Below are 25864 nucleotides of genomic sequence, written 5' to 3'. Positions count from 1 at the left end.
CTGTGATGCCTCTATATCGGGTTTGGGGGCGGTACTTATGCAGAGGGGTCATGTGATAGCGTACGCTTCGAGGCAATTGAAGCCTCATGAGTCGAGATATCCCACGCATGACCTGGAATTGGGGGTGGTGGTGTTTGCCCTCAAGATCTGGCGACACTATTTGTACGGGGTTCGGTGTACGATTTACACGGACCATAAGAGCTTGAAATACTTGATGGATCAGCCAAATCTGAATATGCGACAGAGGAGGTGGTTGGATGTGGTGAAGGATTACGATTGTGAGATCCTGTACCACCCGGGCAAGGCTAATGTGGTAGCCGACGCATTGAGCCGTAGGGCGGATAGCGCCCCTATCCGAGATATTTGTATGAGGTTGACGGTTTTGACCCCGATTCTGGACATTATTCGAGGGGCACAGATGGAGGCTGCAAAGCCGGAACACCAGAAGAAGGAACGGGTGGTAGGTCAGGTATCAGGATTTGTTACGGATGGTCGAGGGCTTATGACTTGTCAGGGACGGATTTGGGTGCCGTTTGTGGGCGGTGCGCGCACTATTTTGATGGAGGAAGCACATCGATCGAAATTCTCGATTCATCCTGGTGCTACGAAAATGTATTTGGATCTCAAGAAGGAGTACTGGTGGCCATGCATGAAAAGGGATGTCGCTTGGTTCGTCGAGAGGTGCTTGACTTGTCAGCAGGTCAAGGCCGAACACCAGCGACCGCACGGTAAGCTGCAACCACTAGAGATTCCCGAATGGAAGTGGGAACAAATCTCTATGGATTTCATCACCAAGTTACCGCGAACGGCGAGAGGAGTCGATGCGATTTGGGTAATTGTGGATCGGCTGACAAAGAGCGCTCATTTTCTAGCTATTAGTGAGAGCTCTTATGCGGAGAAGTTGGTTGAGTTGTATGTGAGGGAAGTAGTATCTCGGCACGGGGTGCCGATCTCGATTATTTCGGACCGCGACGTGCGTTTCACTTCCAGTTTCTGGAAGAAATTCCATGAAGAGTTGGGTACTAAGTTACATTTCGGTACGGCATATCATCCTCAGACAGACGGCCAGAGTGAACGGACAATTCAGACACTCGAGGACATGCTTCGGGCATGTGTGTTGGACTTCGGAGGGAGCTGGGACACCTATCTACCTTTAGCAGAGTTCTCATATAACAACAGCCATCATTCGAGCATTGGTATGCCGCCCTTTGAGCTGTTGTATGGGCGGAGGTGTCGCACCCCCATCTGTTGGGGTGAGGTGGGACAACAGGTTATGGGTAGCACGGAGGTCGTGCTTCAGACGACCGAGCAAATTCAGATGGTCAGGCAAAGGTTGTTGACCGCTCAGAGCCGGCAGAAGAGTTATGCAGACAAGCGACGGTCCGAGCTTGAGTTCCAAGTTGGTGATCTCGTGCTCCTGAAGGTCTCTCCTTGGAAAGGAGTGATTCGGTTCAGGAAGAGGGGCAAGTTGGGGCCCCGGTATATTGGTCCTTTCCGTGTGATCGCAAGGGTGGGTCGGGTAGCCTACCGTTTAGAATTGCCAGCAGAGTTGGGACAGATTCACGATACCTTCCATGTGTCGCAGCTGCGGAAATGTATAGCCGACGAATCAGCGGTGGTTCCATTAGGGGATATTCAGGTGGATGCAAGTCTGAATTATGCTGAAAGACCTGTGGCCATCAAAGATCAGAAGATCAAGGTTTTGAGAAACAAGGAGGTACCCCTGGTATTGGTTCAGTGGCAGCATCGGAAGGGATCAGAGATGACCTGGGAGCCGGAACATGAGATGCGGGAGCAGCATCCGGAGCTTTTTGCCTAAGCGGGACTTCGAGGGCGAAGTCTTATTCTAGTGGGGGAGATTTGTAACAGCCCGAATCCCCAGGTATCTTCATTTCATATATTTTTGTCATTCTGTGAGGGAACTCGGCGAGTTGGTAGTCGACTCGCCGAGTCGGGTCGCGTTTTTGAGCGGGGATTCGCATCCGGACTCGGCGAGTCCAAGGGATGGACTCGGCGAGTCCGTGCTGTTTGATGAAACCCTAATTTCCCGGTCCTAAGCCCTATTTAAAGGACCTTATGGCCCTCATATGCGGCCACCTTGAACCCTAAGAGCCTCCACACGTCTGTAAACCCTTGTGAGTGTGTTTGAAGGCCTTTTGTTCATCATTTTGTGCGATATTGCAAGGAAAGGAGGGAGAGGAGCAAGCTTGAAGTGTTGGGGAGCTTAGATCTGTTGCTATTTCACCAAGGGGGTCTTCTTGAGGTAATTTTCTAAGCCAATCTTCGTGTTTTGTGTTGATGGGCCAAATTTAGGGTTTCTTCTTGCATTTCTTGGCTTGAATAAGAAGTATGAGAGGTTCCATGGAGACATGGAACCTAGATCTGGACTTAAGCAGGTCCAGGAGACCCCTCATGGCAAGCTTTATGTCCATTCTTTTTAGTTAGAAGCTAAACTTGCCAAATAAGTGGTTGTTTCTTCAAAATAAGCCTTGTATGCATTGCATGGCAACCAAGACTAAGACTTTACGTGACAAACAAGCTTGGGAAGGCTAGATCTATGTATGTATGGAACGGATCTGACCGCAAAAGTCAGTTTTAGCTGGTGCATGGCATGGACTCGCCGAGTCTGAAGAACAGACTCGACGAGTCGCTTGAAGATTGTCCTTGAGACCATCCTGTGTGTAGTCCGGACCGAGTTGTGGGCGACTCAGTGAGTCGCAGAGAGTTGGAAAGGTTTTGACAGGTGGACCGAGTCAGGTTGGGACTCGCCGAGTCGACCTTTGACTCGGTGAGTTGAGTCGCGGTGGCCCTGTGATTCAGGCCCAGGTGGAGCTCGTCGAGTCGGGGGAGTACTCGACGAGTCAAAAGGGAAAATTCTTGAGAGTTGGTAAAAACGCGTAGACTCGCTGAGTCGCTATTGTGGACTCGCCGAGTCTGGTCCAAATTGTCCAAAGACTGCTGACCCAGTCAACCTGTGTTGACTTGATATGGATGGTCCACCTTAGTGGTACAAGTAATGATTATAGATTTATAATATCATAGGAGGATTGCAGCTCGAGGGTTCGAGCCTGAGTGATTTCAGGATTCACGATTAGCGACTTAGCGAGGCATACGAGGTGAGTCTTCTCACTATACTGTACCCGGAAGGGTTTTGAATGTGTGACCGGAAGGTCGAATATGATATGAAATATATGCCTTATGTGTGTTAAGTTATTTGTTATAAGTGTCATGTATGATATGTTTGATATGGGCCGGAAGGCGTGATCATATGGACTATAAAGGTTGACGTGGGTAGGACCGGAAGGTTTACCCAGTCGGGACGGAAGTCCCCTGAGACACATGGACCGGAAGGTCAAGGCCTGGAAAGGCGTATGTGCATATGTTGTATTTTGGGAACTCACTAAGCTTCATGATTACAGTTGTTGCATTATGTGTTTCAGGTACGAGTGAGGACCGTGGGAAGGCGCCAGCGTGACCGTACACACATATTCGGGGAAAACTATTTTATCTTTGTTATGTAATCGGTTGTGACTACATTGTTACTTTGGAATCTAAACTTATTACTCATGTTTTGATGGTTGTAAAAATGAAAATTTTTGGTTAGAAATTTTATGACGTTACAATACCGTTTTGAATATGATGGTAGCGAGTTTACCCACTTAGATGCATGGAATGTTTTAAAGAATGTCCCTTATTTTTAATATGCATGTTGGTTATGGTAATGGATTTTCGTTATTTAAGTTGCTTGTTGTTGTATGTCTGTAGGCATCACTATTTAATAAAAGTCCATTTCTTTTAATGTGTGTTGTTTCCTCAAAAGCCAATACATAATACGACATAAATTAAATAACTAATACATAATAAGTCATAAAATATGAATGAGGTACATAAATAACTAATACATAATACGACATAAAATGTAAACAGGTTTCACGGATAACTAATACATAACACGACACTAATACATAATACTACATAACATATAAAGGTGCTACATGAATAACTACTGCATTGAGGGAGGTAACAGGACCACCATTTCATTTGGTATTTCCCAATGCACATGTGATGGTATAGTATTCACCAACTCAGATCCATATGCAAGTCGATACACATAACTAGTGAACTTATAATCAACCAATCTGTTTATGGATTCAGATGTACGGGTTCTTAGACATGCTATATCGTGGGCACATGGTATACCGTTTTTTTTCCATTTACCACAACTACATACCATTCGTTCAAGTTGTACGTTGGTGGTTGCAAAATTATCATCGACTTGATATGTATCCCCATACAAACGTCTTGCATTCCAATTGTAAGACTTGTTGACACATTTTTGAACTTTACTCTCAACGTAAGGGGTCAACCCACCAGATAACCTTCCTAAAAATTTTGATATTTTAATACAAATAATAACACATTAAAAAAAGTAAATAAAACAATCTCCCTTACCCGCCACGTCGGCCCGTTCAGCATACTTTGATTGTATCGACGTGGTGATTAACTCAATTATCGTTGTTATAGGAAACTCACGTCTGGATATAACTTGCAAAATTTCAGGGACGTCAATCGATTTAACATTGTAGCGTATTCTTGGGAAAAATGTTCGTGTCCATTTTAAAATCGGAATATCGTCAAGCCAGTAAATTGGACTCCTAAGCAAGGAAAAGAAAGGTGATTTCCTACATTCAGTTTGCAACCTTTCCAAACACAAGTAAAAATCATCAACGTTATATGCATTGCATGACTTCCAAAACAACGATTCAGCTTCCGTACTGTTACCTCCCACACAGTCACGTATCTTTCGAGCTATATCTTTAGGACAATATCCATGATAGGAATCCGGGTAGGCACTATAAACACCAAATTCTATTTTATCACACAGGTTGCTTATGAAACCAACCACTATGTCGTCACCTAAACAATCTTTTAACCTCATCATGAACCATCTCCATGATTCTTCACACTCTAAGGTTCCCAAACCAATTGCTAAGAGTAGTGGTTCATGATATCCATCTAAAGCCACTGCGAAGTACATTGTTGTCAGATAGCTCCCAATAAGGGGTAAATAACCCACATATATCAGCGGTATCATGCACCTAAGGAAGGTACGAATCTACATAAAAATGAACACATATTAGTGATGAGTAAAAACTAATCGAGATACATTACCATGAAATATTATATAACTCAACAAAATTAGTATGTTATACCACGCAACCTAAAGCCACAAAACAGAATTGAAAGCGGTTGGTATCGGTTTTCTTGATGGCTGTGAAGGTATTAGGATTTGTTCGTTGAAGGTTATGTAAGAAAATTGGTAGTTGAGAAAAGCTTCTTCCGATGTTAGTACTCATTTTCAAAACCGATGAAAGTGCTCTACAATCATCACACAAATGCAATATCAATAAAATGAGATTATAAATAGAAAATATTGTATCTCTAATGTTCACAATTCATAGTTTAACCTTTTAAATTCGTAGTCAAACCAGTTCATTTCATAGTCAAATTTCACTAACCGACATGACAATACTACAGAACGTACTGGTCTGGATTTCGTAGTTCAACTTTTTGAATTCATAGTCAAACCAGTTCATTTCATAGTCAAATTTCACTGACCGACAAGACAATACTACAGAAGGTACTTGTCTGGATTTCGTAGTTCAACTTTTTGAATTCATAGTCAAACCAGTTCATTTCATAGTCAAATTTCACTGACCGACAAGACAATACTACAAAAGGTACTTGTCTGGATTTCGTAGTTCAACTTTTTGAATTCATAGTCAAACCAGTTCATTTCATAGTCAAATTTCACTGACCGACAAGACAATACTACAGAATGTACTTGTCTGGATTTCGTAGTTCAACTTTTTGAATTCATAGTCAAACCAGTTCAATTCATAGTCAAAAAGATTTGTCTGTAACATGATTTCTTCTATAAAAGGGTGTCACTCAGTATGAAAACTGTATCAGTGAAAGCAACTCCTATTTATAAGAAAAACAAGGCTAATGGCATACTGCAATTGCGGAGGAGAACGTATCGTTAGGATTTCGGGAACATCTAAAAACCCAGGAAGATTGTTTTACGCTTGCCCATATTTGGTATCATGTTGTTAACGTCATTCTAATTTAAACCCTCGTGTTTACATCACAAAAATTTATTTTCTTACTGTAAATATTAAATTTAACAGGGACCAAAATACGGGTTTATCAGTTAGGTTGATGAAGAGAAGGACCAATCTTCTATGGTAATAGCCAAGGTAGCTAACTCTAATAAGCTCTTTCAATCAGAAAATAAGAAGTTAAAGATACCGTTGGTTTATAGTTGGGTGTTGTTCTTGGCAGTTCTTGTTTACAAGTTGTAAGCTTTTCAATATTGTTTTTATGGTTTTGAAGTTGTTAGGTCAATAAATTCTTGTATTTGTAACGTTAAAAAAATGTTGTAGTCGTTCTTATGTTCTATGTAATGTTAAGTAATTAGTAGGTCATTAATTTGTTGTAATTGTCGTAACATTATATTTTTTGCCATCCGTTGAGTAAACTGGAAAAATAAACTAATAATGAAATCCAACATTAATTTCTATATACATTTATATAATCCAACTACATAGGACCAAGACAAGACCTCCAAATAATTTTTGCCATCCGGAGACGGAACTCTAAAGCTGCGTTCTTTGGGTCAATAAGAACACGTATTGGTTGACCTGAAACCAATTGCTCCATAAACATACAAAGAAAAACACCGCAATCTCCCAAATGACTACTTTGTTGGGGAACGTTTTCTTCATAAATGAATTGCATATTCAATGGAATCCTTGGGATGTTCCTCCGGTCCCAATACTTAATCTTGTCCAAATAATTTGCCACCCGACGTTCAAATTTGGAAAAGATTCCTTCAGATTGGAATTTTTCATAAGCACCTCTACCAAGACTGTCATAAATATGCACTTCCATTGACGCTAATCGTAGTTCCCCAAATAGCCAATGATTAGGGGATGAATGAATCGGCAATAAGACTTGTATGAGGATCAGAAAATAAAATTATGTTTATTTACATCACAATACAAAAACATCACAATACAAAAACATAACAAAAAAACAATATTATTTTCAATATAAACTATTAAGTTTACCGTATCAACATCCCACCAAGCAACCATGAAGTTGGGGTACGTAGCAATACCAGCCATAAACGCCCTCCAGTCCTGTCCTTCTTCGAAAGCATGAGAAACAAAAAAATTTGGAGGCATTATTGTATGTCGGTCGCTCTCAAACCGTCTCTCCATCAAAAGTCGGTACCAAATGGTTATATGCTGCACACATGATACTTTTGTTATTGACTAAAAACAATTAACTTTTAAAAGAATAAATTAACAATTAATTTACCGCTGACTCCAACCAGCCGTCGTGTGTATGCCCAAACAATGAGCTCCAAAAATCTCTATCTAACACGAAATTAAACAAACGATGTTGGACATCATATGAATGCAATACATAATTTTGGATGACATCCTCACCGCCTGCTACGTAAGGTTGCAAGCGCAACATGGAGAAGTCATGAGCAACACCAAAAACTGGAGGAGGAACGGGGCTTGTTGATTTCATATTAACCTTCTTTTTTGTTCTTCTTTTTTGCTTCGGTATCGTGTGCAACTAAAAACAATATTGAAATGTTTAAATCTATATCTTTCATATAATTCACAAAAACATAAAATCATCGGTTTATAAATAAAACGAATACCTCGGTGTAAGGAGGGCACAAATATTGTGATGGTTTTCGACTCCTCGGTTTATCGGGTGTAACTTCTTTGTCATCATCATCATCATGAAAATAATCTACATTTCCCGTTATTATTAGTTCGTCTTCGTCCGGCACATCATCATCAAATTTGTTCCCCGCATTGTCATTCCTCTCCTCCCACTCCTACATTAAAAATAATACTTTATACTTAATAACGAAATACACATAATTTAATAAGCAATAATATCTAAATAAACAAAATATTTATATTAATGTAACTATAATAACCTCTTTAACTCCACTATAATCATTTACATCAAACACATCATCATCAAATTTGTTCCCCGCATACTCATTCCTCTCCTCCAACACCTACATTAAAAATATAACTTTTTACTCAATAAAAAAAGACACTTTATTAAAAAGTAATTATTATAATCGTAAAGGTAACATCTATAACAACCTTCTCGTCTTGAGTATCACTAAAAACATTTTCAGTTGTATTGTTTTTATTCATCACTTCATCTTGTACAACCTATATTTTCAAATATAAAATATGAACACAGATATTCATATATGTTAATAAAAATTAATAAATAGTGTAGCGTGTAACTAACCTGTTCATCATAATTTCTTTATGACTCTGTCCTACCATAATAAAAAATATCGCTCCAAAATTGGTCATTATTCACTTCTTCAACAAAAACCTCTGTAGGTTGTCGGTTCATAAACACATGCTGCTCCAGTGCATGTAGCCGTTTCAACACCTCGTCTAGCTTGTATTTCCCACTGCTCCGACCTCTACCATGAGAGCGACCACTGGACGACATACTAGACGAAGATTCGTCTTGTCTCCTAAAATGGTCCCGTACTGGGGATGGAACTGCTTTCCCTTCACCATATACATACTCTTGAAATGACATATAATAAAAAGATGTCATCTCATTATCACCCGGTAGCATGTTTTGTCTTGGTGGTACCCCCGCCTAAAAAATTAAACATATTAAAAATACATATAAAAGTATAATAATCAACTTTATTAATAATAAACGAATTAATTTTAAACCTGCATCTTTGACCAAATCTTGTTCACGTCAACCCATTTCAATTTTTTTGTTCCGGTCCATCGTTTCATCCGAGGCAAGTCTTTATTTTTTTCTCGATGCAAATCCACATGCACGAACAGCCGGAATCATCTCATATATCCATATCTACAATTTTTTACAACAATTACAGTAATAAAAGTTAAAATTAAAATAAAAAACATAACAATAAAACAATTTAAATATAAGAAAATTTTTATACCCTTATTGGAGCCGTAAATCCTGAGACGGAGTACTTTAAAGTTTTACCACCCTCAGAAACTGATAAATTATTATGTATCTTATTCCATGTATCCTCAAGGTCAACATATGTAAAATCCCAGAGATAGCTACCCCAAGCGAAGCTAACAAAACAAAAAAACAAAATTGATTGTTATATAAATTATAACTTTAATAAAATAGAATTTTTAACGTAAACAAAATATACCTATTCCAGAGATCCAAATTCTCAGCCAAATAAAACCAATCTTCTGGCACCCGATCGTTAACTTCTTTACCCAAAAAACCTTCACACAAAATGTATATCAAACATACTCTAACTGCATCAACATCGTCAAGTGCTAGGAATGTTCGATTTAAAATTAATCTTTTCAGGTCGCCGATTTTCACCGAACTATTAGTATGGTCCGGAAATAGCCGTTCACGCAGTAAACATCTTTTTTTACTGCTTATTAATTTTTCTGACCCTTTTCTCCCAATGTTTTTTGGATACTCCCCAAAATTGAAGCCGGTAATCAAACAAAACTCTTCCGGCCCATACACCATTTTCGTATTGCCTACTCGAAAATATAAACGTTTTATTCCATCTGGATGTAAAACAGGGTCCGGTTGGATCTGATGAAGGAACATTTTATGAAACAATAATGCGTCCCCTTGTAAACGAGGGACATCAATAAAATAACCAAAGACGGTATCTCTGAAAATAGCACGTCGGGCATCATCTAAAACTTCAAATACTTCCCATATGTTACCGCCACAACCTTTTAAGTTCGCAAAGGCTTTCGTATTCATTAAACTAAAATCATGCTGCAGAAAAAACACAAAAACAAATTAGATAACTAAAAAATATATTTTTTTTTAAATATATGATTACAAACTACAAATACAATTTCTTAATTACTAATATATATATTTCCGATAAAAAACAATAACATACACATATATAAACAATTTTCCAAGTTATACAACTAATATATTAACGATAGAAAACAATATCATACATAATTATATAAACATTTTATTAAACATATTTTCAACTTAAACGACAAATATATCAACGACAAATATTCAACTTAAACAAATTTTCAAGTTAAACGACAAATATATAAACAATTTTTATCTTTCTAATTAAAACTAACATTTTATAACCATATAAACAAAATTTTTTTTTAAATAAAACGACAAACAAACTAACAGTTTTGCAAGTTATACGACAACTTTATACAAATTTTCAACTTACACGACAAATACAAACAATTTCTAACAATATATATACAACAAATTTTCAACTTATACAAATGTTTTACTTATACAACAAACACAAACAATTTCTAACAATATATATAAAACAAATTTTCAACTTATACAAATGTTTTACTTATACGACAAACACAAACAATTTCTAACAATATATATACCACAAATTTTCAACTTATACAAATGTTATACATATACGACAAATATATATACAAACGACTATTTTGCACTTTATATAAACAACTATACGATTAGAATATACAAGATTTCAGGTTATACAACAACTAAAAAAACAACAAAAATAACAAATTGTAAACATTATCTACGCAGTCTCTACTTGTCTCTACTTGCATTTAAACTTCAAGTATACTAAAAAAATATTAAAACTATCAAACACAACAAAATTATCCTTTTTTAACACTAAATAATACAACAAATGATAAAATAAAGAGATTGTTGACATTAAAAGAGTTAAAATCTAACCATATTTGCGGGATTGTTGACATAATCCTTCATTTTCTTCAAAAACTAGCCAAAATTCCGAGATAAGCCCAAAGTTAGAGAGAGTTTTTGTGTAGAGAATGGTGAAAAATGAAGAAAAAAAAAAAACATCTTTATAGTGAAAATCGAGGGTATTTCGCAGATGAGAGCCCATTTCGCAATGGGCCTTCTCATCTGCGAAAGTACAAGTACTTAAAGCACAGTTGTGCTTTAGACACTTGTACTTTCGCAGATGAGAAGCCCATTTCGCAGATGGGACCTTCTCATCTGCGAAATTAGTGGCTATTTTTGTAATTTCGATTTTTTTTTTGGCTATTTTTGTAATATCATTAGTGTAAATGGCTATTTTTGTAAATTTTTCTTAAATAAGTTATCAATTTTTATTATAAATAAAAATTTATTACGTACAATAACAAGATATTAAACATAAACTTCATTGGTTAAATCCACAACAATATACAAACCAACCACATCATTGGTGTTCTGGATTTACTAACAATTGCTCTGGAAAATAGACACTACAACACCAAATAAAGATAATGTACGTAAGGTGGTGATAAAGAGGTCCAAAAATGCTTCGAAACAGAAACAGAGAAGGAAAAAAACACCATGATTTCATTGCAATCCATACAAACAACCACCTTCACTACATCAACAAAGCATGATTTCTTCTACCGAACAGATCCACCCATCAAGAACCACCACCACTCACGGCTGTTCTTACGCAAATCCAAAAACTCCGATGAAAATCCCAATACCACCTCCGACGAAGGCGATTCCAAAAAGCAGGAGCTTCTAGTGAGAATCGCAATGCTTCAAGCCCAAAAAGTCCGTCTCACCGATTTCTTAGATGAACGATCCGATTATCTTACGCAATTTGCAGAAGAAGCCAACGCCGAGTTTGATCAAGTCGGCGAAAACGCACGCAAGGAGCTCGAAGAAGCCAGTCTTAGGGTTTGTCACTTCATATACTAACGTACGCCGAGTTTCACCGACTTTGACTCTGGTATTCTTTGTTTTTTTTTTTTTCATCAATTACAGATAATGGGGAATATCGAGAGCCAAATGCAAGCTTTTGAAGAATCGGCGGAATCAAGCAAGCTGGAGATAGAGGAGAATCAAAAGAAGTTAGACGAATTTGAAGTTCGATTCGAGAATGAAAGAAACGAAGGATTGTTCTTCAAGAATTTGGGTCAAAGTAAGCCCGTTGACCCAACAATCGCAAAAGGAGAAGCAGAAAAGATCAAAGAATTGACATCACAAACTGTGGGAACAGAATCGAGAAGAAACATTTACCTTGGATTAATCGGGTTGATTAGCATCTCTTTAATCGATTCCTTCATCTCTCAATCATTTGATTGGAGAAAAGGTGTGATTCTAGGGTTAATTTTGATAGGTCTTGTCACCCAATTGACCTATGAACAGAAAATGTTAGCAGAAACAAAGAGTAAAGATACAGAAAAAAATCAAGATAAGAAAGAGTGAAGTGAAATGTTTTGATTCTATATATATTTTTTGCATGGTGAATAACCCAAAGTATGATCTTAAACTCTTCAGACTGATATATCATGCTATATAACTTTTGCATCATTACAGTTTTGATGATATATGTAGAATCACCAAAATCACAATTTAACATCATGATGCTTAACAATTGTTTCATATAATCATATGCCTCTTAATATACAAAAACTTACTTCAAAACTGCCTTCACAAGTATATTCCAAGTAATGAAACTTGGAACAATCTCCATAGCCACAGCATCATTCAAACAATGAATAGCATCATTCATCTTATGACAAGAACATAACCCTTTAAGAACAATATTATATGAGATAATATCAGGTTGAAATCCAATCTTCAAAATCCTTCCCCATATAACATATGCATTTATACAATCCCTAACTTTGTAAAAACCCTCCATTAAAGTGTTGAGTGTAACAAGATTGGGAACACATTTGTTGTCATCCATCTTTAGATACAACTCCAATGCATATCCAACATTACCTATAGAACAAAGCCCATGAATTATAATATTGTACATGATTACATCGGGTTTGAAACCATTATCAAGAACTTGGTGAAATAACTTAAGAGCTAATTCCACCTTCATGTCTTGACATAATCCACGCATTAACAAGCTATTAGTGATCATATCAGGCTTTAATCCCTTTTCCAAGATTTCCTTCACAAGTCGATAGGCTTCATCAAACCTTTTTGATTTGCATAATCCATGAATTAAAGTATTGTAAGTGACAATAGTAGGTGGACAACCCCTTGTGGCCATTTTATCAAAGAAGTTGATAGCATCTTTAATTTTATGAGCTTGAATAAAGCCTTTGAGTAGTGTGTTACAAACATTGGTGTTTGGATTATAGCCATTTGTAACCATGAGATCTAAAACACAAACTGCATCATTCAATCTCCCAACATTACAAAACCCATTGATCAATGAAGAAAATGCGTAAACATCAAGATTGTTACTTTTACGTTTACCTTGTGTTTCTTTTAGAATAGTGAAAGCCTTGTCTATATACCCGTTTTGGCATAATCCATGGATCAAAATGCCATAAGTGGTGGAGGTTATAAGAGAAGGGTTATCATGTAATAGTTGTTGCCATACAGAAATTGCCTCAGTTACCTTTTTGTTTTCAAATAATCCTTTGATGAAGATATTGAAACTGATTATATTCCTGCAATTATCTTTCTCCATGAGATCCCATAGATTAAAGCATTCTTTAATCTTTCCTGCATGACAATATCCGTTGAGCAAAGCATTGTATATTGCAACATCACGGGACACATTTTTGGCAATCATTTCTTTAAAAACTGTCATGCCACCTTCAATATTGTCTGATTCACAAAACACATTTATGACTGTGCTGTAGGTGATTAAATCCATTTGTCTATTGTTTTCCTTCATCCTGTTCCAAATTTTCAGACTTTCTTGAAATTGTCCACACTTGCAAAAACCATCAATCATGGCGTTATAAGTGCCTACATTTGGATAGACTGATGAGGAGTTAACTAACTTCTCCCACACCTCGTTTGCTTTAGAAAAATCGCCTTTCTTGAAAAGCCCATCAATTAAAATATTGTAACACATCACGTCTGGAGTTACTTCTCTCTCAAACATTTCGTCGAACACCTTCAAGGCACTGGTCATCTCCCCACTCTTGGCTAGCCCATTTATCAAAGTACCATAACTGAAGACATCCGGAACCATCCCTCTTTCAGATATCCAATTCAGCAATTCCTTTGCTTTATCAAATTGTTTTTTCTTACAGAAAAGTTTGATCAGAATGTTATAAGTTTCCAAGTTGGGGAAAACACCCATCCGTCTAAAGTTCTTAAAAAACAAATCCGCACGATTGAATTGATTAGATTCAGCCAACGCATTGAGAAGAGTGTTGTAAGATCTTATACCGGGTTTGCACCCAAAAATTTCTGTCATTCTTTGGAAAAGGTCTAATGCTTGATCAACCATGGAGTTACTGGAATACGCTTTGATAACAATCAATGGGATATCTTCGTAGCAGATGCATTTCTTGGCTTCAATCAAATTTACAATTCGCGCCAGTTGAGGTAGGAGTTTTGGAGATTGTGAAATACGGCGGAAAATGTGGTGAAAGACGGAAGGGGTTGGGGTGTAATCTGGGTGACGGATGGCTGAATCGAAGAGGGAGAGAGCTGAGATTGGGTCTTTTTCGGATTTGAGAAGTTTCAGGAGATGTTTGCTGAAAAGGGTTTTGGGCAATTCGGCCATGAGAGGCAGCGAATAAAGCTTTGTGCTTCATTTTCGTGCCATGGTACATTAGGGTTCACGGAGATACAAAGCTGCCGTTGCCATTTACTCGTTGTTAGCGGGGGTTTTAGGTTAAGAGCCTATTTTGTTTACATATCATTCTTATTTGACAAAATTTCACAATTGATCCCTATGGTTTACAAAATATCGCAATTTGAGAACTTCCTAGCAAAAAGTCACGCCACTGGTCCTTATGGTTTCAATTCATTACGCGATTGGTCCTTGACCCTAACCACTTCACTTTTGTACTGTTAGTGCACGGGTATTTTTGTCTTTTCATTTAGCAGTCACTGTAATCCTTCATCATCAAAGTTATCTCCTAAAATTATACATGAACCACCAATATATCCACCGACACATACACCACCATCATCACCACCACCAAGCTAGATTCATCGATTTCTTACCCTAATCTTCAAATCTTTATTTATACTCGGGAGAAACAACAGTAGTTGTAACTGAATCGCCGTGAATTTTAGCAGAACTAGGATCCAATATTTTACCAAAATCGGCATCTTCGTGTTGACTTTTGGAACATCAACTAATTCAACCCCCATTTCAACTTTTGATGTCGTTGATTTATGATCAGCAATAGGGATATGTGTTGTTGCTGATGATGATTTCTTCACCCAGCTACAACGGCTTGTGTGATAGGACTAAGGTTAAGGTTCTTGAAGCTGTTAAAGGAGATGAAAGTATCAATTGATCTACAAGAGAGAGAGAGAGAGAGATAAAGAGAGAGAGAAAGAGGGGAGAGAGATGAAGAAGGGTAACAAAGTTATGTTCGATTTGTAGGTTTCGAAGAAGCATCGTTTGTAATCTCTTTCTTCTCTTGCGATTCTTGGGTCCTGATTTTTAGGGTGTCATCAGATCTTTGGGGAGAAACGGGTGGGACGGAAAGAAACGGGCGGGATGGGTTCAGTGGGGATCATGTTCCTTATAATGGTGAAAGTAGCTCTCTTCTTCCTTCTGACACAAACGCACCACCACTAGCCCTCTTGTCTCCAACACCATCTCCAATTTACACTAGAAACAATGTACATCTCTTCCAGTCAAACAAGCATCTGAAGTACCTGAAACCATAAAGTAAAACTATAAGCACAAGCTTAGTAAGTTTCGCCAAAAGTAACACCACACAAACATATAATCAAACAAATATCGAGTCCACAACCTCCTGGTTGGATTACCCCTGGCACACAACCTTTCAGTTGTAATGCCCTAACCCACAAACTTACGGCTGGAATGCCCAATACATAACAGGTCCACAACCTCCTGGTTGGATTACCCCCGGCCCATAACCTTCTGGTTAGAATGCCTAATACATAGCATGTCCATAACCTCCTTGTTGGATTACCCCCGACCCATAACCTTTCGGTTGGAATGCCTTGGCCCACAACCATCCAATTGGAATGCCTCGGTCTGTTGAATGATATCACAAAGCAGTACAATCTCAATCCCACCATACTATGTCGACATATGCATAACAAATAACATATATCTAGTAGCAATTAATCATATAACCAGTTAGCAGATCCTTACGTCCAAAACTCAGATCCAAGCCCAAAATGATGTCCCAAGTCATAAAGTTTCCAACTTTATGACTTTGCATGACTATAAAGTGCTTAATCTACAAAACCCTAAGTTCTTAACCCAATAAGACATCACAACTCTTGTATGGAAGGGGTAGAAGGGCGAAGATCACATTTTTATGGCTCATAATAGCTCCATAATGGATAAAGTTTCCAACTTTATCCATTAGAATGGTCCCAACAAACAAGATCTAGTCTTTAAGTCTCAAAGTGACCCAAAAGTGCATTTTTTTCAACTTAATCCATTAAGTCTAAGTCTCCAACCTTCATATCTGAATTAAAATGATGTTTAGATGGATAAAGTTTCCAACTTTATCCATAGCAAGGTCACAAACCTTCAAGATCTAAAATTTATGCACTTAAATTGATCAAAAGCTCATAACACTCAATACTAGTTAGATCTAACAATTTCATCATCAAGATTCAAACTTTATACCTCTGCGAGAAAGATCAAGGTGAACAATGTATGGATCTATAAGCTCCAATGCAACCAACACTTCTTCAATGAGTCCATTATTCTTCAAGGTGCACCAAGAACACTCCAAAGCACTTAAAACACTTTCTTTTTGCTTACAAAGCTCAATCTAGGGTTAGGGTTTCAAGAAAAGGTGTTGGAGAGGTGGAGGCTCAGAATGGAATAGGTTTGGGGAAGTTAAGGAGCTTAAATAGGGTTTAAACCACGAAAATAAGGTTTGGACACTAATCGCGTATGCCTAGAGTACTCCTAGTATGCCCATTGTACTAGGGATGCCCTAGTACGCCCAACATACACGGCTAACCCAAAAATCACCCTAACTTCAAACGGTGGTAACTTCTTCGTTCAAACTCCGTTTTCGACAGTCTTTATATCCACAAAAAGGTGTAGAAGAACTCTACAATATCATCTAATTATCTTGGACTAAAAACTTCTCGATCAAAAATTTGTATTTCATGTAAGGACCCGTCCTATGAGTTTTCCGTTTCTACCCTTCGGCCTAGAACACAATTCAAGGGTAAAAAATCTCTTAACTATCATTATCTCCTTCCACAAGGACTAAACTTTGCCTCCTTAAGGCCCAAAACCTTACACAATTGACTTCTAGTCCATGACTCAAAAATGACATGAAACATGATGTTACAATGGTCTCGACTCTTCACTCTTCCCCAGGAGGTAATGTAGGTTCTTGAAGTGTAGGCTTGAACCTATGGTTGAATATTGTTAGGGGATTGATCATCTTAAAAAGAAAGGTATTTTTTTGGAGGATTTGTGTACTAGAAAGATGGGAAATGGAAGAAGTATCCGGTTTTGGTTAGATAATTGGCATGGATCAAGTATTTTTAAGAACAAGGTTCACAGACTTTTTGTTTTGGATACAAATTCGAAGGCGTCTTTATTTGATCGATCCTCAAAAACGAGGATATTGGACGCGTTTCCTATATATCGTCATAATGGTGTTATGGGTGCTCAATGGGATGAGATGCGTGAATAATATAGGAGGTAGTTTTATCCAATTCGAATGATTTGTACTCGTGGGATTTGGATATTAAGGGAGAATTCCCGGTTGCTTCGACCATAAATTTTATTGATTCACACACTTAGAGTCTTCTAACATTCCTACTAGATGGAATACGTATGTTCCTAAGAAGATTAATGTTTATGTTTGGCGAGTTGAAAGAGATAAGCTTCCCACTAGATTGAATTTACGTGATAAAGACATTGAATTAGAGTCTTTTTTTTTATGTCATGTTTGCTCTTAAATTGGAGAGCTTATTGGTCATCTTTTCTTGAATTGCAATGTTTTCACCCGTTTATGGAACTTGATAGCTAGATGGTGGAATATCCCTGCTCCTTCACATGACACGGTTAATGAGATCTTGCATTGGGTTGATTCGCTAAAGATGACTAAGGAGTTTTCACAGGTTTTTGAAGCAGTTATTCCTGTCTCGTTTTGGATCATTTGGAGATTTCGTAATAATATACTTTTTGGAACAATAAAGCCTAGAAGAGATGAGATTTTGATGATATTAGGCATTTTTCTTACTTTTTGGTTTCTAATAGACGTAGGAAAGATACTATTTCTTGTGATTGTTAGCTCTTATCCCAAACATGACTTTGTAAATTTTTTCTTTGTTCTCTAACTTCTTGCTAGAGGTTTAATAAATTCATTGCCGTTAAAAAAACAATAATAAGCACAACTAATTTTTCAGTTATTAAAAAAATCTAATGAAATCGAATTAATTATGAAAATGGCTTATTGATTTATTAATTTTTTTTTTAAAATTTAATAGGTCTAAAAACATCTTTTACAAATAGATAAGTGCTTTTACAAATTGTCACACCCAAAAATTTCATGTCAAATTAAAACTTTTTCAAAACATTTAAAACCATTTATCATTACAAAGTTTGTTTTCAAAATATCTAATATCAGAGTTTTCCTAGAAACATAAATAAATCATGAGGAGCTGTACGATCATGCCTTCGCTTCCCGTGATCCCCTAATGTACCTGAAACAATAAAATGAAACTGTAAGCCCGAAAGCTTAGTGAGTTCCCCTAAAATACCCATACCCACAATAATACACACATAATCATAAACAACATACTATGGGTCCAGTCAACCATCGGGTTGGAATACCCCATGCCCTCAACCATCCGGTTGGAATGTCAACATACTATGCGTCCAATCATCCTCGGGATGGAATACCCTAGGACCACAATCAACAAGTTGGAATTCCCACATACTATGAGTCCAGTCATCCTCGGGAGGGAATACTCACAGCCCACAACCAACATGTTGGAATGCCCAGGCCTATTGGCTTTCGCACAAAGCAGATAAGCCTCGACCGCCAAACAAACATGTGCACATATAACAGATAATCACATAAAAGTCTATAGACAACAACTGATTTAACGGATCATACCACATACCTCATAATATTATCCTACCCTCTAGGATACCGAACTAACAGGTCATACCACATATCACACAATATCATCCTACCCTTTAGGATAATGAATAAACAAATCATACTAGCATAACATAACCAAATAACAATTCAAAGGGACGGCCTTGGTGCCTTAGACCCTTGGGTATAGTGAGAATAACTCACTTTGCATTGTCGACTCGAAGATAAACCAAAGCTCTTGGATTGCTGGTACAACTCCACCACCTTAATGCACCATAGAACCATGCTTGTAAATTTTCAATTTCCCAAAATGCCCCAGTAGTCCAATAGTCAATCCTTGGTCAAAGTTAAAGTCAACTGTCAAAGTCAACAATCTATGTTGACCTCAACTCGTTGAGTACAACCAGCAACTCACCGAGTTCCTTGCATACTCACCAACTCGTTGAGTCACTTGAGTGACTCGTCGAGTTCCTAGTATTAGTGGTCATAACTCCTTGGCCAACTCGGTGAGTTTTCCCATTATAACTCGTCGTGTTCATACGTGTCCAAATGTTGTGAAAACCCTAGCCGACTTGTCGAGTCATCGACTGACTCGCCGAGCCCAAGGCAATCTTCATCGACTCGCCGAGTTATTTATCCAACTCATCGAGTTCATGACCATCTTCATATGACTCGCCGAGTTGTTTATCCAACTCGTCGAGTTCATGACCATCTTCATATGACTCGCTGAGTCGACCTTGCGACTCGCTGAGTCCCTTCAATCCTTCATCCATACATATGTTTTTTAAGCCATGCAAAGGCTCCATACTGCAAATCTAAGCTCTTAGGGCATGTTTATCACGTAAAGTTGTAAACTTTACGTGCATGCAAGATGATAATGGCCCAAAACAAGCTAAAGGAGTGGCTTAAGGTAAGGGAAATGTCATAGCTCAACAAAGACTGAAGCTTTATGACAAAGAGGGGCTAAAGGAGTCCAGATCTGAGGTTGTAACCTCAGATCTTGACCCAAATCGGAGAACCACCACACAAAACCCTGAAATGCCAACCCATAATAAAGAGATCTGACGAAGAGAGATCCAAGGTAACAACTTGTTACCTCCAAATTGATGCTAAGACAGAGAAGAATTCGGATCTACAACAGCCCCTTGCTCCAAACTTCTTGAACTCCAAGCTTTTTACTCCAAAGATCCCTCTTCCAAGCTAAGGAGCACACAATTATAGAGAGCAACCACAAATTAGGGTTTCTAAACTCAAGGGAGGTAGTCAGAGAGGCTAAGGTGAATAAGTGGTCCTTAAATAAGGTGCAAATCCCCGAAATTTAGGGTTTCATCTGTCAGCTCCTATTCGTCGAGTCCGACCCTTTTTGGACTCGGCGAGTAGGTCACTAAAACATGCGGACCAACCCGTTGCTACTCGATGAGTAGGGCAACCAACTCGTCGAGTAGACCTTGAAAACAATAAAATTCTTATAAAATCGATACTTGAGAATTGGGGCGGTACACAAATAGTTTTTCAAACCATTAAAAAAAAAAAAAAAAAAAAAAAAAGAGTTTTTAAAAAGTCATATGTACCTGACTATTTAAAATTGTTTTTAGTTTTTATGTATTTATTTAATATAAAATATATATAAGATAATTCGAATACTTTAAAAAGAATGACTTATTAATTATAGATTCTTGACACAAAAGTTAATTGAAATATTTTTTTTAGAAATTAATTTTTATTTCCATTTTTATCAAAAAGTACTTAGTTATTGAGTTAAATAAGCAATCCTAATTAGCACACCTAAATTTTCAGTTATATAATATATATGTTACCTATTGTCATTTTGATTAATTACTTTTCAAAATAATTAAGAGGTGAAATTTATTTATAGGCTGTTATTTTTCAAATTCAACATTTTGTCATCATTTTTTCTAAAAGAGATGATAGTGTACGAATGTAAATATGATGGAGATAAGAATTCACGGGATTGGCACGTAGGAGAAGATATGAAGGCCATTTTTAATATAAAGAAATTTCCACATCAACAATATCTTTCTAATTAATTGGGAAACCTTTTTGCTACATTGGATGTTTGAGATTTATTGAACTTAGGTTTAATTTCTATAAAATATTTATTAAAAATATAGGGCAATAAGTAGGGACAATATATTTTATTGGTGATCTTTTCCGTATTAAATCAATGTTATTACAAGACAACGACCATTATGTATTTCAAGTAGGTAAGATATAATTATTTATAATTTTTTTCATTTCTCCAAATTACCAAAATATGTTTTTAAATTCTATATTATAATACTGGTAGTACTGTTATTTTAAGTTATTTTTTATAATATTGACCACTTTTCTGCTTTCGATTTTGTTAACCATATTTTTATTTTATATATTTCAAGTAACTAACCAATAATTAATCATTTTAATTAAACATATTTTATTCCTGGAAACACATTGAACACTTTATCTTTGTGTGAATCGTAAGAAATGGTTATAACAAACATTTAAAACTCACTCTAACGTAGCCTTTTGCTTTCGATTTAAGAAAGAACACAAGCATCTTCTCTCTATCAGATAAACCAGTGGCTCATACACTTATACACCTAACCAAAGAAAAACGACATTGCAGCGGTCCATCAACTCATATATGACTTATATATAAGCTTGCGTTGGCCAGTCCTATCCTTCTTCAGTACCTCATCTACTCACTCAATCTCAACTCAAAAACAAACATCAATGGAGCATTGGGTTCGAGCTTTAGTGGTGATTGGTTTCATATTCCCGCTGTTGATAGAGGGTCGTGTTCGTCACTACAATTTCAATGTCAGTGTATACACTTTCTATTGTATTAACCACAGTTTACATACTCTTTCAATTTCGATATTTTACGTTTAGAAAGCGTAGTACAACGCCATGCATGCAGAAAAGGGTGTCGTTTAGCTCATTTATATCGTTTCTTATGACATAATGCAGGTTGTAGTGAAAAAAGCGAGTCGATTATGCTCAACGAAGCCAATAGTAACAGTTAACGGGCAGTTCCCAGGACCAACGCTGTACGCTAGAGAAGGTGACACAGTTCTCGTAAGGGTTGTCAACCATGTGAAATACAATGTTTCAATCCACTGGTATACAGTTTTTTGACATATTCATTTATAGTAAAATCGCTTAATGAATTACTTCATCTTCTTCAAATAATTGAAAATGTCTTACATATGTTTGCAGGCATGGGATACGACAACTGCGAACAGGATGGGCAGATGGGCCAGCATATATAACACAATGCCCGATCCAGCCCGGGCAGAACTATGTATATAACTTCACAATAACCGGGCAAAGGGGCACGCTTTTCTGGCATGCACATATTCTATGGCTTAGGGCAACTGTTCATGGCGCCATTGTTATTCTACCTAAACTTGGAGTTCCTTATCCTTTCCCAAAACCTGATGTTGAACAGGTCGTCATCTTAGGTTAGTGATCTAGTACGTATACTGGTGTCCTTTTTCCTAAACATATAAAATAAAAAGTCCAAAAAATGAAAAAACAAGCGAAGAAAAGTTGAAAAAAGGTGCTAAGGAAAAAGGTCCAACTTTTTTTTTTGTCAATGGTGAATGACGTTTTTCAAATGAAAAAACTATGATCGATTTTATTATTGCAGGAGAATGGTGGAAGTCAGACACTGAAGCTGTGATCAATGAAGCATTAAAATCTGGTTTGGCGCCAAACATATCAGATGCACATACCATAAATGGCCATCCTGGACCTATCTCTGGTTGTCAGACACAAGGTATATATAGTATAGATTCTATAGCATATAGATACTTAATTATGGAATTATCTTTTTATTAGGTTTATCGAATGCGAAAATTAATTTGTGTTATATATCGATGCAGGAGGGTTTCAGATAAGCGTAGAAAATGGGAAATCGTACATGCTACGTATAATCAATGCTGCACTCAATGAAGAACTCTTCTTCAAGATCGCCGGCCATAAGCTCACGGTGGTGGAAGTCGACGCCACCTACGTAAAACCCTTCCAAACCGACACAATCGTCATAGCACCAGGCCAAACCACCAATGTCATCGTCACAGCAAGCAAAAGCGCCGGTAAGTTCATGATGGCAGCCTCGCCGTTCATGGACTCACCTATAGCTGTCGACAACAAGACCGCCGTCGCCACTCTCCTTTACACCGGTACCCTCAGCACCACATCCACTACCCTAGCCATCCCACCTCCTCCAAACGCCACCGCCACTGCCAACAACTTCGTAGACTCCCTCCGGAGCTTGAACTCAAAAAAGTATCCGGCGAAGGTACCTCTGAAAATCGATCACTCCTTGTATTTCACCGTGGGACTTGGTATCAACCCGTGCCCAACTTGCAAAGCGGGTAATGGCAGTCGGGTTGTTGCGAGTATTAACAATGTTACGTTTGTTATGCCTACCACTGCTCTTCTTCAAGCACATTACTTTAATAAGAATGGGGTCTTCACTACTGATTTTCCGGGCAACCCGCCGGTTTCTTTCAACTATACCGGAGCTTCACCGGCAAATTTGGCTACCAGTAGTGGGACTAAGCTTTATAGGCTAAAGTACAACTCAACAGTTGAACTGGTATTACAGGATACGGGTATTATTGCTGCAGAAAACCACCCGGTTCATTTACATGGGTTTAATTTCTTTGCTGTGGGTAAGGGATTAGGCAATTATAACCCGAAAGTGGACCCGAATAAGTTTAACCTGGTCGACCCGGTTGAGAGGAATACCATTGGTGTGCCTTCTGGTGGATGGGTAGCTATCCGATTCCGAGCGGATAATCCAGGTAAATTAATCTTCTTTGTTGAGAATGAAACAATATTGCATTTTGCCATTATTATGTAATTAATCGTTGCTTTTATGACATTTTTGCATTTGAATTCGTTGTAGGTGTTTGGTTTATGCATTGCCATTTAGAAGTTCATACGACGTGGGGACTAAAAATGGCATTTTTGGTGGACAATGGTCAAGGACCAAAAGAGTCACTTTTGCCACCTCCAAAAGATCTTCCAAAATGTTGAGAAAGGGAGAAGGGAAATTAGTGTGATTTGGGTATTTAGAGGATATATTTGTTTCTTGAGCAACTAAATTGTTTGTTCAAGCCACTATACAATAAATTTTCAAGTGATTTGTGTTATATATGAGACTTAAAAGAAAATTATCTCTTTTGAATATTTTTGGTATATCATTTTAAAAAATATTTGAATGTTAGTCGGATAACTCAAATAAGAATCTAGCTATATAAGTCTTTTGTTGTCCGTGCAAATGTTAGCCTTCAAGTACACAACCAAAAAATGACTCTAAGGACAAATCTGTTGCTAAGCCCTTGCAACGGATTTGGTCTTAACAAAAAATTTACTCATAAGAATATTTACAACGATTTATGAGAAAACTTTAAGTAGGAGATGACAATTGAGGTTGATAACTAAAAAACCATATAACATTTTGGATCATATCATGAAATTGTAAACAACCATCGATGCAGGAGATGACAATCATGGTTGATTGTCGTTATCGGTATACATACTAATATATTTGAAATGTTGCTAGACACTAACTATCAAAACAAGTCATATTCTTTTGCTTCCTTGGTTTGGTTGATGATCAACAACACTAAAGAGATGCCAAAATTTTGTGGCTAGGGTGAAAGGAGGAGAAAAAATGCACATTATGTTGTCTTGTGAAAACTTACCAAAAATCACAAGCTATATTTATTATATATTTGCATTAATTAGTGTGCTTTTGTAGGAAGTATTTCAAGCCATTAATCACATAGTTAAATGATTTAATATAACACTAGTTTGTGAGATGGTAAAAGACAACAAATACAACAAATAGTGAAAGTATATATAGGATGTTATTATGTTTCTAATGTGAGACAAAAGTGTTATTGAAGATTTATAAAGCATGAGTGGATGAAATAAGGTTCTCAGTCCTTCTACTCATACTGAATAGGTCCTAAGGCAATCCCTTACTAAATTTATGTGTAAGAAAAATAGAAAATGAAAGACTCTAATTGTTATATACGAACCAAGTTGGACACAAATATGCATTACACAAACCGTGTCGAGGTGTCCATTTTGACTTGTTTGACTATATGTTTAAGTAGCAAGTGAAGTTATTTTACTTTCAAACCTTCCAATATTTATAGGTGTATTCTTAGGTGTGAAATGATGTAACTAAATCCCTAATTTGGTGTAATAAACTAGGAATCAAAGGGGAAAAACAAGATTGATCTTCCTTTAGCTTAGATTGAAGGTAATCACTTACAAATATCTACATTTCAACGATAGAATTAATGAATAATGAGAACTTTTCTATGAACCCTAGATTTGGTATTGGTGGTGCATATTAGAATTGATAATGAATTTTGATGGAATGAATTTTATAAACATGTTTTCTTTCAATGTTAACATGTTTTGAATTATGATTTTTTGTTATCTTGTGAAAATGTCAAGAATCACTAAAATATGAGTAAGTGGATTATGAAATGATATAATTGATGCAAGAACAATATTATTGGTAGAGTTTGTTTATCATTATCATGAATGTTGTAATGAATGATAAAGCATACATGAGGACTTCAATTAATTTAGTTTGTTAATATGGGTATGTAGATAAATTGTAGGTTGGATACTTCGTGTAAAGGAATAAGATAAACATCAACAAGATTACCAAGTTGAGTAAAATGTCATTATAAATTCTTACTTATACAATAAATTAGATATAACTAAAC

General features: G+C 37.0%; 4 protein-coding genes across 5 annotated transcripts; 2 read left to right on the top strand and 2 right to left on the bottom strand.

The window, feature by feature from the left end:
- Positions 1 to 4003: 4003 nt before the first annotated feature.
- LOC145016138 (uncharacterized) lies at positions 4004 to 6954 on the bottom strand. Its single transcript, XM_078974545.1, has 4 exons — positions 6626 to 6954; positions 5214 to 5379; positions 4453 to 5116; positions 4004 to 4383 (listed from the first exon to the last, which is right to left on the bottom strand). Exons 1-4 carry the CDS (start codon positions 6952 to 6954, stop codon positions 4004 to 4006), a joined length of 1539 nt encoding a protein of 512 aa, XP_078830671.1.
- A 4282-nt stretch (positions 6955 to 11236) lies between these two features.
- LOC145014984 (Pentatricopeptide repeat (PPR) superfamily protein) lies at positions 11237 to 14677 on the bottom strand. Of its 2 annotated transcripts, none has more exons than XM_078973430.1 (2): positions 12118 to 14677; positions 11237 to 11922 (listed from the first exon to the last, which is right to left on the bottom strand). In XM_078973430.1, exon 1 carries the CDS (start codon positions 14585 to 14587, stop codon positions 12515 to 12517), a length of 2073 nt encoding a protein of 690 aa, XP_078829556.1. In that variant the 5' UTR covers positions 14588 to 14677; the 3' UTR covers positions 11237 to 11922; positions 12118 to 12514. The 2 variants fall into 2 exon arrangements, with proteins under 2 accessions (XP_078829556.1, XP_078829557.1); XM_078973431.1 differs by lacking the exon at positions 11237 to 11922 and having other exon boundaries at positions 12669 to 12828; positions 12929 to 14677.
- On the top strand, positions 11431 to 12377 carry LOC145014985 (8-amino-7-oxononanoate synthase). The gene is made up of 2 exons (XM_078973432.1): positions 11431 to 11775; positions 11863 to 12377. The coding sequence occupies exons 1-2, from the start codon at positions 11431 to 11433 to the stop codon at positions 12304 to 12306; spliced, it is 789 nt and encodes a 262-aa protein (XP_078829558.1). The 3' UTR covers positions 12307 to 12377.
- Positions 14678 to 21799: 7122 nt separating the features above from the next.
- On the top strand, positions 21800 to 24302 carry LOC145014976 (laccase-4-like). The gene is made up of 6 exons (XM_078973422.1): positions 21800 to 21920; positions 22071 to 22222; positions 22320 to 22564; positions 22753 to 22881; positions 22988 to 23914; positions 24019 to 24302. The coding sequence occupies exons 1-6, from the start codon at positions 21834 to 21836 to the stop codon at positions 24147 to 24149; spliced, it is 1671 nt and encodes a 556-aa protein (XP_078829548.1). The 5' UTR covers positions 21800 to 21833; the 3' UTR covers positions 24150 to 24302.
- Positions 24303 to 25864: the final 1562 nt, after the last annotated feature.

This window comes from Lactuca saligna, chromosome 9, assembly GCF_052625555.1.
Source record: "Lactuca saligna cultivar CGN05327 chromosome 9, ASM5262555v1, whole genome shotgun sequence".
In the NCBI taxonomy this organism is placed as follows: domain Eukaryota; kingdom Viridiplantae; phylum Streptophyta; class Magnoliopsida; order Asterales; family Asteraceae; genus Lactuca; species Lactuca saligna.
The sequence above is the reverse complement of the archived record's forward strand: the minus strand, read 5'-3'. Positions and strand labels throughout refer to the sequence as shown.

Excerpts from the sequence above, each read along its gene's own strand:
- LOC145014985 (XM_078973432.1), top strand. The coding sequence starts at position 11,431 with ATGATTTCATTGCAATCCATACAAACAACCACCTTCACTACATCAACA. Across the intron at positions 11,776-11,862 it reads TCGAAGAAGCCAGTCTTAGG|ATAATGGGGAATATCGAGAG; the intron begins GTTTGTCACTTC and ends CATCAATTACAG.
- LOC145014984 (XM_078973430.1), bottom strand. The coding sequence starts at position 14,587 with ATGGCCGAATTGCCCAAAACCCTTTTCAGCAAACATCTCCTGAAACTT.
- LOC145016138 (XM_078974545.1), bottom strand. The coding sequence starts at position 6,954 with ATGGAAGTGCATATTTATGACAGTCTTGGTAGAGGTGCTTATGAAAAA. Across the intron at positions 5,380-6,625 it reads ATGGCAAAAATTATTTGGAG|AGCACTTTCATCGGTTTTGA; the intron begins GTCTTGTCTTGG and ends TGATGATTGTAG. Across the intron at positions 5,117-5,213 it reads TTGTGGCTTTAGGTTGCGTG|ATTCGTACCTTCCTTAGGTG; the intron begins GTATAACATACT and ends ATTTTTATGTAG.
- LOC145014976 (XM_078973422.1), top strand. The coding sequence starts at position 21,834 with ATGGAGCATTGGGTTCGAGCTTTAGTGGTGATTGGTTTCATATTCCCG. Across the intron at positions 22,223-22,319 it reads TACAATGTTTCAATCCACTG|GCATGGGATACGACAACTGC; the intron begins GTATACAGTTTT and ends ATATGTTTGCAG. Across the intron at positions 22,882-22,987 it reads CTCTGGTTGTCAGACACAAG|GAGGGTTTCAGATAAGCGTA; the intron begins GTATATATAGTA and ends ATATCGATGCAG.